Source organism: Artibeus jamaicensis, unplaced genomic scaffold (assembly GCF_021234435.1).
Source record: "Artibeus jamaicensis isolate MK-2021 breed Jamaican fruit bat unplaced genomic scaffold, CSHL_Jam_final scaffold_1964, whole genome shotgun sequence".
Classification (NCBI taxonomy): domain Eukaryota; kingdom Metazoa; phylum Chordata; class Mammalia; order Chiroptera; family Phyllostomidae; genus Artibeus; species Artibeus jamaicensis.
The window spans coordinates 19,083,071-19,096,576 of record NW_026522030.1 but is presented as its reverse complement, the minus strand read 5'-3'; the positions used below and the strand labels follow the sequence as shown (position 1 = coordinate 19,096,576).

Genomic DNA, 13,506 nt, shown 5'->3' with positions numbered 1-13,506 from the left:
TCAAGAGAAATTAAAAATAAACAAAAATGAAATTAACTAAGTGAAAATGAAAACACACTTATCAGAAATTACGTGAGACAGCAAAAGCAGTGCTTAGAGGGAAATTTGTAGCATTGAATGTATAAATTAGAAATAAAGAAAGATCCACATCAATGTCTTAGCTCCCACCTCAGGAACTAAACAAGAAGAGCAAGGTAAATACAAAGTAAGCAGCAGAATAGATATAATAAACTTAAAGCAGAAACCTACGAAATTAAAAACAGGAAATTAATAAAGGAAATCAATGAAATCAAAAGCTGGGTCTTTGAAATAATAAAATCAATAAGCCTCTAGTGAAACTAAGAAAAAAGGAGAGGAGACACAAATTACTCATGTCAGAAATGGAAGGGGGAACATCGTTATAGACTCCATGGGCATTGAAAGAATAGTAAAGAAATAGAATGAACAACTCTATGCCCCCAAATTTGATAACCTAGATAAAAGATACAATCTGCCACAACTCACACAAGAAGAAAGAGACAATCTGAATAGGCTTAAAGCTATTAAAGAAGTTAAATCATTGAATATTGATTTTTTAAATAGAAAGCACCAGGCCCAGATGGGTTCACTGGTGAGTTCTACAAAACATTTATTTCAGCAGAGCTAAGGACAATATTATGTTATACTTGTTACTTAGCCAAATAAAATCATGTCATTTAAATATAGAATAATCAATCTTGATAAATAATTGCAGTGAATTCAAAATAAAAATGGATATACTTACTATACTATATTTCAAAAAAGGATAAAAATTAAAATGTCTTATTTCATTTTGCTGCTATTTAAGTTTTCCTCCTCATCAAGACATTGTAAATGTCATAATTGAGGCTTTAATGATCAGTATATTTTTTATTAAGCATAGAATCAAAACATTTCATGTGGTCAGACTTATGCAAGGTGAACCATCAGGGTTGAAAGCAGGATCAAAATGGAGGAATAAAAATGGGGAGACCAAACTGGCACCTGCTTATTTTAAATGTGCAAGGATGATACCCATATATAATCCTACAATTACATTTTAAGTGACTATATCAGTTAGGTTGTGCTGAAGTACCACGTAAATCCCTACATCTTAGTGACTTAACACTATGTCTTGTTTCACCCACATAACCGTGTTGAGTGGGTAGTGTTCAGGTTTGGGAGGTAGCAACCCTTCATGTATTGTTCCGTTACCCAGATTCTTCCATCCTGTGCCTCATCATTCCTGAAAACCCTCACCATCTACGTGCAGTCAGCGGAAGGGGAAAGTGCGTGGAGAAATGCAAGTGGGAGGTTTTCAAAGGCCGTTTTCCATTGGCAAAAACATTGTCATGTGGGAGGCTGGGAAATGTAGTCTATTTTTCTGCCCAGAGAAGGGGAGACTAGATTTTAATGGACTACCAGAGTCGTCTGCAACAGTGGGTAATTTGCTCGGAGTTATGTTTCTTAAGACTTTATTGGTTAGTCATCTACAATGCCAGGCACTATGCTAACCCCTGGAAGAGAGGGGAGCTGATCTAGCAGAGTCTTGGCCTGGGAGAAGGCCCTGGTTTAAGAGAAGGAGGTAAGATGTGGTAGAAATTACCCACCATCTAAAGTGAGACAAACGAAAGGCGAATGTGCTCTGGAAGTTGAATGAATGATTCTAGATTCAGAAGCTGCCTGCAGATGGTAGCATTTGAGCTCCACATTCAGAGATAAACAAGGTTCAGTTGGTGAAGTAAATGGTGGCAGGAACTCTAGAAGTAATGGTGCGATAGTGGGGAGCATGATGACAGGATGATAGGGACGAGCAAGCATGACATGTGTACAGGATACGCTACCTTCTTCACTTTGGTTGTCACTGAGAAGTAGAACAGTGAGAGAGATGACTGGCATGGTCCCCAAGGTGACCCCTTACTTAACACTGGACATTCACCTCACCCTGATGTAACTAACGTTTAAAGAGTTCCCTGACCCCTCAGGGGCCTCATCTTGTATGCTGGAGGGAGAAGAACAGAGTTTGGGGTGTCTCCCAGCCACAGAGAAGCCAGGATCCCATTCATCTCAGTATAGCCAGTGTGCAGAGTCTAGTTCAGATGAGTGTTGAACTTCAAAGAGTTTTAACCTCAAAACCAAAGAGGCCCATCTGTGATTCACATGCTGGGCAAAAAGATGGACTCGGATGAGACTTTGAAATGTTTGCCCTGTGTCCCCAGTTCATTGTCATTGAGTTCTGCATGTTCGTGTATGTGAGAGAGAAGCTGGACGTGTTTGAAGGCAAGTTGGAGAGCTACATTGCCTCCGTGAACCAGACCGGGCCCCTGGCCCCGGTCATTCTGCAGGTGAAGGAGCTGATGAACATCTCCAAAGGTAAACACATCCTTGCACGTAGTTGCTGTCTAACTGCAGGCGGGTCACCACCCCCCAAAACTGGCAATTAAAAGTCCAGTGAAGTTTTACAAGGATGGAAACTACTACAACATATATATGCCACAATTTTCTCTTCCCATTACTCACAGGATTGAAAATATTAAGACCAAAGGAGAGGATTGTACAGGAAATAAAGTATTTCAAGGGTTTGTGTGGCTAAAATGAAACAGAAATATAGAAGCAAAACTGCATTTACACAAGAGATGTGTTAAAGAAAGTGTGATATATTTTTCCAGCCCTTTCTGATGTGAGTTTCTGCATTCGGAAAATACTGTTCCGGGCTCATCTTCAGAGGCCCCTCCTGTCACCCTTTCTGTTTCAGGGGTCTGGCTGGTCACCATCCTGCCTGCCGCCCTCACGTGTGTGAGCTACCTCTTCCACATCTTGGCTTGTTACAGGTAACGGGCTTGGGGTGTCGTCTGTGCGTCATCACCAGGAAAGCATCTAACAGTTTTCTGAGAGTTCCCAAGCAGTGCCAGCAGGGCCCATGCCAGAGCCGGGGGTGCGTGCAGGGTCCAGGGACAGCCTCATCTGTTGTCAGTAAACAACACGCAAACACACAAACAAACAGCTATGGACTTGAGCTTCCACCTAATCTAGACATTGTGTAGGACCTTTAGATTTTCACCACAGCTCCAAGGAGTACTCTCAACTCCCATGTTTATAGCCCAGAAAGTTGAGACTCAACAAAATAACTTGCCCACGCAATTAGTCACTGACCACGCCTTCAGCCCCAGACCTTGGCATTTCTTCTACATTCTGGCCTCTCTGCTGGCTGTCCGACCTGCTCTCCTGGCCTCATCACACTGGGCCATCAGCGGATGAATGCGGCTCAAGGGCACATCAGGGGGACCAGGTGCCTGAATCTCAACAACAGCAGTCAGTGCTGCTCAATACATAGTGAGCATATATTTTCAAATAATTTCATTCATTCATTCATTCATTTATAGAGGGGAAGAGAGGGACAAAGAGGGGGAGAGAAATATTGATGTGAAAAAGAAACATCAATCAGTTGTCTCTCGTACACATTCCGACCATGGCCTGAACCCACAGCCCAGCCATGTGCCCTGACCGGGAATTGAACGGGCAACCTTTTGCTTTACAGGGTGACGCCCAAGTAACCGAGCCTCACCAGTCAGGTCCATAGGGAACATTTGCATGCAGAGAGCAGTGGAAGTCTAGGTATCTCGTGCTCCCCTCCCTCTGTGTCTCTCTGCCTTTGCCTTTACCTCTCGTGGTCGCTCTGTCTCGGCCTCTAATCCATGCTCACTGACTCAAAGGAGGCTCAGGGCCAATCTCCCACCACCCCCAGAACATCCTGCTTTTGCATCCTCGCCATCTGACTGCCCGCAGGGTGAGTCTCTTGCCAGTGGCATCCAAGAGAAAAACTGTCCTGGCACGAAGAGGCCCCAGCTCTCCATCCCCGCCCTGCCTTGCTCCCTCTCTCCACATTCGTCTCCCGGACGCTGTGGGTGGGCCGGACACTGAGGCTGTCCCCTGCCCTGTCTGATGAAGGGAAATGTCGGTTCCTTTCTTGATTAGTCTGCAAGTGGCTGGGAGATTTTCACTGAGGCATTTGATCTCAACTAGGGACAACCACTGTGCAGAGCGGGCTGCATGGATATGGCCAGAGGGCAGCTGAGGGCACTGGGAAGACAGGTTCCCCCCTGTGCTGGGGGGAACTCATTCCTGTCCGGGCCGGCTCCTCCCACCAACACCTGTCACCCAGGTGTGATGGTCCCTGCCTGCCTCCTTTAGAGAACAAGGGGGCAGAGGAAACAATGGGTGAGAAAGCACCCTACAAACCGGGAAGTGTTAGCACTGTGCCAGCATTTTTATTTTCCTTAGAATTACTCCAACTTACATATAAGCTCTTTTTTAAAAAATGGTACAAAAATATTTAGTGTAAAGCAGGTCTTCCATTTAGAGCCCAATTTGTTACCCCTGAGCTAAGCACGGTTATTCATGCTTCTGAGCATCCTTGCAGAAGTTTCCTGTGCTGATATATCGGTGTGTCTGTGTATCCCTGGTTGCACACGCCACTCCGGTGCTGCAAACAAAAACACAGTGAAGGCCACAGATGCAGCCTTTAGTTTTCTCGTAGACACTATTGAAAAAGTAAAAAGGGAGGTGAAAATAATTTAATAATATAGTTACCCTCACATGACCTAAATACCATCACTTCCACATGTAATAAATATACAAACTATTAATGAGACATTTCTACTCTTTATTTCATAGCAAGTCTTCCCAATTCAGTGGTCACAAAATTACAAAAAACCTGGAAAATGCTGCAGATAGAATATTGAAGGAAGAAGCTGGGCCCAGCTGTGAATTTGGACTGTGAACTTGACTACACCAACCTAATATTTACAAAAAGGTTCAGCCCGAGACTAGCAGGGGGAAAACACGCAGTGATTTCTTGGGTGCTGGCATTGTGAGGGGTCATGCCCCCCTTTCACTTCCCTTTGTGTTGTTCTAAGGTGGGGGATATCATTAAAAATGGTTTTCTGTTCTTACCTGTTTTAAAGTATTATTACACAAATAATTTATATTCACTATAGAAAAAAATAGAGCAAAATAAAGAAAATAAAAGCCATGTACATAGTCTTAAATATCGCAGTCGCCATTAAGACTAGGTAACTATATATTATTTTTATAAAATGTATTAAAAATGTAAGATTTTTAAGGCTAATCAGAACCATCCCATGAGCCGTGACCAGTGCCAGGGGCTAAGCTGCCCGCCATCTCTCCCCCCAGGCCTTCCTGCATATGTCCTTGAGTCTCAAGTGCATGCGGAGCTGTGGTTATGAACATTGCTTACTTCTCCTCTTTTTTCTAGAAAGCACATGAAGAGGTTGTGGGCAGGAAATAAACACTTTCTCCCTGTGAAGTTCCATAGCCCTTCCTCGTCAGGGAGTGTGGTAAGTCTGCAGACGCCCCTCTCTGCCCTGAGACTCAGTGGCTTACCAACGCCTGCGCTCTGGCACCTCAGACGGGCTGGTGTGATGGGAAGAACCCCGGCTGGCAATGCAGAGTCCTCGGCTCTGGGATGCTCAGCTGCTGGGTGACTCGGGACAGCCACTCTCCACATGTAGCCCTCGGTTGGTTTCCTCACCTGTGAAATGAGGACAGTCACCTGCCACAGTGGGTTGGTGGGTGAATGTCCAACGAGACAGGGATGCGGGACAGGTGGGTCAGAGGTAATCAAGGTTTTCTCCCCTCCGGGGCTCTTTTTCTTTTTGAATCGCAGGTGGCCATTGCAAGGTACTCTGGCTGGCAGATAGCCTACATTCTGTGGGGTAAGTGCCATCACGCGGCCCACTCAGTTCAGCGCACACCACCAGGGCCCCTGCGAAGTGCTGGCCTGGGTGGGCAGAGGCAGGTGAGGCGAGAGCGGCCTTCAGGAAGGAGGGAGAATCACATGCTCACACAGATTTGTCATCACCGCCTGTCCTGAGCCCATAGGGTGGACGTGCCAAGGGCGGTGGTGACCCAGAGGAGGAAGTGACCATCCACAGCCAGGGCAGGGCTGGAACACATTCTAGTGGCGTTGACATTTGAGTCACACCTGGCAGGGCGCGCAGAAGGTCAGCACGAAGAAAGGCACACCAGGCAGAAGAAACCGCATGAGCAGAAGTGCTCGCACCTTTGCTGGGAGGAGAATAGGTCAGGGCTCCAGACAGGGACGTGGGCGACTGGATCACGAAGGGCCTCGAGTGACCAGCGGCTCCCTTGGCCCACAGGCTACTTCATTATCCACGTGGTGCAGAGCCTACTGGGCATGGTGATCACGTACGGCCTGGTGTTGCCCGTCATCCACGACCAGGGCCTGGAGATGCTCCACGGACTGGGCATCGGGATGTAAGTGCGCGGTGGGCTTCCCACCATTGCCCAGGGCCTGGGAGCGGTGGGCCCTCGCAGCTGCTCTTCAGATTGTCCCACTGCTAAGCTCTCACCAGTCCCTGGACCCACGCTCTTAGCTCCAATCTAAACCTGGGCCAAGAGAGCAACTCGTTGTGATAGGGATCTTACAATTTACAAAGTACTTCCACTCTCATTGTTCACTGCGGTCCTCACATTCGTGTCTGTGGTAGATGCACTTAAGTCCACTTTGTAGCTGGGATTGGGAGGGTTGGGAGGTGAAGTGAGGAGATGGTCTAGTGGAAGGAGAGAGGGGACCTGAGCTTCGGTTTTAGATCAGCTGTATGACTTGAGTAGGTTGCTTCTCTGTGCCTCAGTTTACCCAGATGGAAGGTAAAAGTGATTGCTGACAGTGAGAATTCACTGTGTGATTCTTCTCGTAAGAACCCTCTGAGGTTGGGACTTACATTATCTCCCTCTTTTTCAAACGAGGAAACAGGGGCACAGAGATGCAAAGCAACTTGTCCAAGGACGGGGGAGAGGTGGGACCGGCAGGCAGGCAGTCTGCACCCAGAGGCCTCACTTAACCTCTGCTCCACACTGCCACCAGGGGGCGCAAACACAGGCTGTGGTGCTCTCCGAGACCTCCCTGCCCCGGGCTCCTGGCTTCCATGCTCACCTGCAGACACCAGCAAAGTCTGGTGCAGGCCTGTCTGGTCGACTCACTCTCCTGTGACCCCAATGAGCTCTGCTAAAACCCCACTTCTTTGTTCGATTCCCGTGCTGTTAAACTACTCATCCCCTTTGCTGCCCCTGTATCCTGGAGATCTGGTCTAGAGCTAGCAGACCCGACCTTGCGGCTTTGAGAAAGTTCCCTCCCCTCTGGGAGCCACAGTTTTCTCATCTGCACAACAGGCATACGAAGGACCTGTCGCACAGAGCTCAGCGCTGCTGTTGGACTGGTGGGCCATGGGCATCTCGCTCCTCTCTGTCACCGGCACTTCAGAGGGGCTTGAGAGGAGTGGACAAGGCCCCCTCGGCATGGTCTCCTTGTGTGTTTCAGCCTCACAGTCTCCATCGTCCTGGGTCTCATGATCGTGCAGGTACAGATCGCCTCCAGCTTCTTCCTACAACCCAGGATGGCTGCAGCTGACAAGCAGAAGCCCTTGGCGCTCAACAACAGGTGAGGGCAGAGGCGCCGATGGTGAGTGTAGGACTTCGGCCTCAGCAGCCTCTCATTCTTTCCTCTTCACCGCTGGCAGGTGCCTGGGCAGGCTCTGCACTCAGAGGGTGAGGGGCAGTGGCTGAGGAGTGGGCTCTGGGGACAAACTCCCTGGCTCCACCCCTTGTGAGCTTCCTTATCTTGTGTGACTTGATAAACATCGATGAGTGTCAGTTTCCTCATATCACAAATAATCGTGGCTACCTCGAGGAGGTGTCCTGATGACGACAGGTGTGCAAATATCGACTTGGAACAACAGCCCTCGCCTGTGGCAGTCCTTTCTGAGGCACCAGCTCAGCCACGTGCTGATGGAGGAAACAGCAGGGGCCCTAAGGATGAAGGCAGGTCCCCCAAGGACCTGCCTGTGAGACGCTTGTGGTCCACGGGGGCCAACAGACACAGACATGGAGGGACAGGAGACACCAGGGCGTGCCAGGGGACCACAAGAGAAACACAAGTAACGGAGGAGAGGCAGAGGCAGGAGTGGTTTGCTCCCTGTAGGTGGGACGTTTGAGCTGAAGTCAGTGAGACGGAGGGACTTCTACAGGTAGGGCCGAGGCGAGGGCACGGCTGGCATCGCCCACTGCACAGGTGAAGGCAGGAAGCCAGGAAAGGGCAGGGCGTGGAAGGAGAACAGCAGGAATCAAATACGGTGGCCAGGAAGTGGCCTTAGATGGGGAAGGTGGGGAGGGGGTGCAAAGCGCCCCTGCCGGGAAGGCCCCTTTCAAGGAGGGCCCGGAAGTTCACTGTGCAAAGTTTGGGCTGTATCCCATAGGCAGTGGGAAACCACACAGTCAAGCGGGGATTTGGGAAATCTCATCTGGAGGGCTTGGAGCAGTTCCAGCGGGGGCAGGTCCCCGTGATGACAGACAGTGGGAAAGCCACAACCTCTGCTGTAACCACAGTACCAGCTGTGGCCACGGGAGATTTCTTACCACTCAGGAAATCTCATAACCCACAGCTCCCATCAAACGTGACAGTCACTACTAACATTCACCCTGCCCTGTGACCAGTGTTCTGGGGGACCCCTGAGCCTGTCTGCCCGGCCACATTCTCGTACTGAAAGGGCGGCACCCCTCCACCCGCTTCCGTTGCAGGAGGGCATTCCACAATTTCAACTACTTTCTGTTCTTCTACAACGTGCTGCTGGGCCTGGGCGCCTGCCTTTCCAGGCTGCTCATCAGCTGCATCCTGGGCACGTGGCTCATTGCCCGCATTGACAGGACCATCATGCAGCGTGGCTACGAGAGAGCAGACATGGGTAAGTGGCCGGCCCCCGAAGGCCACATATCCGGGGAGGGCTGGGCCTGCACCTTTGTAAAAGCTGCCGGAAGTCATGTGCCAGAGACCTAGACAGAGTTCACTCTTCATTTCTGCTCAGAGCTTATCTTCCCAGGAGGCCATAAAGCTGAGTAGGAAAACACACTCGCGCTCAGCCCGACAGTCAGAAGGGAATTCAGGCTGGGAGCACCTGCGTATCTGGCAGACCCTTGGGGTAGGATGGCAGGCAGTAAGAGGCAGCACGGTTCCACCTGAATGCTCAGGAGGTGATTCAGGAATGCAAGGCAGTTTTGAGAAGGGACACATCTCAGCATTACTGGTGCTGTCAGTTGGAAACTTACTTAGGTAAGTTCAGTTGAAATACTCCAAAGTCAAAGCCGTCTCTGCAGAGCAGAAAGAGTTCGTGCTGTTTCTGGCCCGTTCCATCCCTTCACTCACCTGTTCGTCAGAGGAGCTCCTCTGAGCTTCAAGCCCTACAGAAAATGCATGGATTAGAATGTGACCTGTGGGGACCCTGCTGGGTCTTTACAGCTAACCTCCCGGATTCCCAGCAAACACACGGGCACTGTTTATTGACAAAGTGATGCTGCAGCTGCCTCGTGAAGAGCACGCCCCGGCCGCCCGGGGTGTGCTGCGTGGCCTCACTTGCCTCCTGGGTTTCAGGGTTCGGCGCGTGGGTCGGCATGCTCTACGTGGACCACTGCCACACCAACCCCGTGCTCGTCAGCTTCTGTCACATCCTGATCGCAGGCCACAGGGAGAGGACGCTGCGGCCGGTCATCAAATACGGGCACCTAAATCAGTCGGCAGGTAAGTCTCCTGTCGGCACCTTCCCTGTGGTTGGGCACCAGGAAACGAGGACCCTGAAGGTCCCTGGGACCCGAGGTGCCCCCGGTTCCCCCTCCCCTGCCTCCCTGCCTCCACAGTCCATGCCTGGGAAATCTACCCAGGGGATCAGGAAAGTAAGCACCCCCCCAGCCTGGCTAGGGGACCCCCGAGGCCCTGTGTCCTTGTCCTTCTAGCTGGCTCCCCTCTTGTTCCCCAATACGAGCTTTCCTTCCATCCGAGTCCTCCATTCCCCATCCGTTTGAGGCCCCACGCCTGTCCCAGCCTTCAGCCAGACGCCCTTCAAGAGGGCACGCAGTTGTACGTCCCACAGCTCTCCTGGCCACCAACTCCCGTCCCCTCGAGGCTCTATACTGTCTACTCCCAACCCTCCCACCCGTATTCCTTGGCCCTGCCTTCTGCCGGGAAGCCCCCAGTTAGTCCTGTCTTGTCAGCGCCAATCTGGATTGTGCTCCTCACTGTTCCCAACCCTGCACACACCCAGTTCTGTGGGGCAAACACATCCGTCCACTGCCCTCGTGTCCCCAGGAGACCTGGTCCGGCTCCTTCTCCCACTTTTCCCCCACGCCTCACAGCCCCTGGGCAGTGCTCCTTACAGCCTCTGAGAAGGACACAGACAGCGGGCCCCGCCCCTTTCTCCTGGCTCTGATTCTCTCCTAGGTGCCCGCCTCTCACCTAGGGCCAGGACAAGGTGGCTCCTGCTGCAGACCCTGATCAACAACCCCAGACTGGTCATGCTCAGAAAATCAAAACCGGGCCATGGCTCCCGGGAGTTCATGGCTCCCAGATTCTGCTGACGTGCTCAGAGAGCTGACACTGACCCCCGACACTGCCCTAAGGCCATTCCGGATGGCCGGCCCCGAGAGGAGGCCCAGGCTATGCTGCAGCTGCCCTGAGTGGTGAGACGTACAGCCACTGTCCGAGTACATGGCACACTGCATCCGCCACTCAGGGGATGGCACCGGGGCTGAACAGTGACATCTCAGGTCTAAGTCACTCCCCTGGTAAAAAGACCAAGAACTAAAGAGAAGTTCTATCACACAAACTTTGCCCGTGATTTCTATTCTCCGTGGTTAGGAGGCAGCCATGTTGACCAGCACAGGGCAGAACTTCGTGTCACTGAAGAAGGTGGTGATGTTTCTGTATCAGGAAGGTTTAGCCCCGACACAGGTTTTTCTCTGGAAGGAAGTGTGTCCCTATTTCAACAGGGTCTTGATCGCCTCCTCCTTCCCAGGCACCGTGGTGGCGAGAAAGAAGCAAATCCTCGACCCAGCCTCCAGCAGGGTAGGGGGAGCCAGCAAACCCTGCCCTGGCCACTGGGATGAGAAACAGATCAGAACCGGCCTGGGTCATGGTCACAAAGAAAGATGTACACCTTGTCTGTGGCGGGGTGGGTGGGGGTCCCGGGAAAGCTGCCTGTCAGAGGAGGCAGAGACTGGGAGAGTGTGCGAAGGCACGGGAGCAAGAAAGGCCCAGGCAAGTTTGAGGAGGGGGGGCCCTCTGGTGTCTGCAACGCAGGGCGTGGGGGGCTGGGTAGACCACCCAAGGTTTCTCTTTGTGCAGAGGGCCCAGTACTTACCCAGATTCTTCACACCCAGGCATACGTCTCTGATGGCTTGGGATCTGTAGAAAGTCTCGCCACTCAAAGGCACTCATGAAGCCTGTGCAAGTGCCAGGAGGGCCCTCCGACAGATTCCCACGCCACCTCTTCCTGGCTGTGTGACATTCACTAGATGACTTTGCCTCTCTGTGCTTCTTTCCCTCTCATATAAAAAGGGGTAACACCTACAACATCCACTATTATTTTGAGGATAAAATACACTAATGCATAAAACACTCCTAAGCTAGGGCCTGGTATATCCTGAACTCTCAATAAATGTCAGTTATTGTTATCTGTAACGTCACACTTCATGGTGATCTGATTAAGGTGCGTCCACCTCACCGTGCTCAACTCCCTGAAGAAAGGCGTCCGCAGTGGTCTCCCCTGCGGTGGTTGTCTAGCAGTTGATTGCTGATTCTCCTCAGAGTCTATACCCACCAGCCCTGGTAGCTTCTAGACCTATTCATAGACTTGGCCCCAGAAGTCACTGTGGCCAGCAGGGGAGACTGGTGTGGGGCAGTCTTTCCATGGCCAGGTGTATAGACCCTTATCCCAGCAAAGCAGAATTCGTTTGTGATCTGTCAGGTACCAGCCAGGGTGGGGTGGCCACAGCGTCCCAGACAGAGAGGCTGGGGGCTTCTAGGGAATCTCTGTCTTTGAGAGAATTGTATAGGGGAGCGCAGGGGTACCAGACGTCTTGGCTCCCAGACAGCGTGAGTGTTCGTGGAACGAGGCCCTGCCGGAGCCTTCAAAGGGGTGTCACATGTCGTCCCCCGGCCGTGAAATAAGCAGGAAAAGGAATTGAGAGATCATGGACAAGGTTCCCAGAAGGATTCAAATCTAGGTAAAGACTGACCGTAGGTTCCCAGGGGGGGACTCGGGATAGAGAGTCCTGCCTGCCCTTAGACCATGTGCCAATTATCTTGCTCTGGCCTTGTCCTTCCCACCTGCAACGTTTAATCTACATTCACCCCGCCCCTACTTAGTGTTGGCGCAGTTCCAGAGGGTGAACTAGAAAACTACAAGTTCCTAATAGTTGGCCAAAAGAAACCTCAACAAGAGAAGCAGAACATGTTCCCTCTCCCCTAAAAGCTGTAGAAAGGAAGCCACTCTCCTGGGGCAGGAAATGGCTAATTTTAAAGTTGCCTAAATGTCAAGGGGTTGTTGCTATGCTGCTGGTGTACAACAACCACTGTATAGTCCCTCCAACCTCTGCATCTCAAGCCTTCTCAGGGGCTGTGTCTGCTCATTGCCGAGGTTCGAGATAATGAAATGAACGTGTCCTCTGAGGAAGGGGGACTTGTGGGTCTCTTTCACAGCCAGGGAAAGGGCTGGCCCCTCTCCCTTCTTCCACATACAATAGGCTGCAAGATTTTTTAGTTTAAGGAGGACTATGAGAGTCTGCATCTCATTTAAATTAGCCCAGAAGCGAAGGAACTAAATCTCAACTCAGGCTGCAAAAGAAAATGGATTTTAATAATATTCAAATCTAGCATTTACTATTTTCAACAAATAAATATTGCTCCTCCCCAGGAAGTAAAGAGGCCTTGGGGTTAAGCAGGCAGGGAGATGGGGCACGGTCACCCCTCTCCTGGCCTTCATGGAAACTCCAGGAAAAGGCTCACAATGTCCACCTTCACCCTAGAGTGGGAGAAGCTGGTCCAGTGTCCCCTGAGTGCCTCAGCTTTCCCCACACTGCTGAAGAAGGGGTGCCCTTGAGCTGGCCTTAGGGGTACAAAATAGCCCTAACTTTAGGAGTGTGATCCGGACTCTGTGTTGGGGGCCTGGTGGCTGGACAGAAGAGAGGGGTCACCTCGGGAGGCCTCCCCCAGGGTCATGGCCCCGCCACTGCACTCGGATCCAGGCACTGGGCTGAGCGCTTGGTCAGTCAATATGCCATTTGTCCCCGCATCACCCATTTCACAGAGGAGAAAACTGAGTCCCGGAAAGCAGAGGGGAATCACCTCCAGCACAGGATTGGTCAGTGGTGGAGCTGGGTTCTGACTCTCCAAAATCACATTTGGCTCAAGCTTAATGGAGCCCTTGGGATTCAGCCACTGCCAGCCTGGACACTCACCCTTGAGCTCCATGATGGCCAGATCCTCTTGGCCTTCAGTGTTCTGTTGGCCAATCAGGACTGGGGCTCCGGCCCGCAGGGTAGGTTCTAGCTATCGTACCTGTGAACCTACCAGGAGCCACACCTCACGTGTTGCTCCAGGTGCCCGCCCAGTAGCAGGAGCCTGGGTGCCTTGGGGGTGGCCAC

General features: G+C 51.3%; 1 protein-coding gene across 2 annotated transcripts in view; it reads left to right on the top strand.

Annotated features, from left to right (window-relative positions):
* Positions 1-13,506, top strand: part of LOC119045917 (stimulated by retinoic acid gene 6 protein-like) — a 44,447-nt gene that overhangs the window by 29,946 nt on the left and 995 nt on the right. The window contains exons 10-18 of one of the 2 annotated variants that reach the window (XM_053656303.1): positions 2,217-2,370; positions 2,753-2,828; positions 5,273-5,354; positions 5,684-5,732; positions 6,177-6,294; positions 7,358-7,477; positions 8,614-8,777; positions 9,461-9,607; positions 10,304-10,952. In XM_053656303.1, coding sequence (XP_053512278.1) covers positions 2,217-2,370; positions 2,753-2,828; positions 5,273-5,354; positions 5,684-5,732; positions 6,177-6,294; positions 7,358-7,477; positions 8,614-8,777; positions 9,461-9,607; positions 10,304-10,440 — 1,047 coding nt within the window. In that variant the 3' untranslated portion in view covers positions 10,441-10,952. Of the gene's footprint in view, positions 1-2,216; positions 2,371-2,752; positions 2,829-5,272; positions 5,355-5,683; positions 5,733-6,176; positions 6,295-7,357; positions 7,478-8,613; positions 8,778-9,460; positions 9,608-10,303; positions 10,953-13,506 lie in introns of those variants that run through there. The other variant, XM_053656302.1, reaches the window with a different exon arrangement.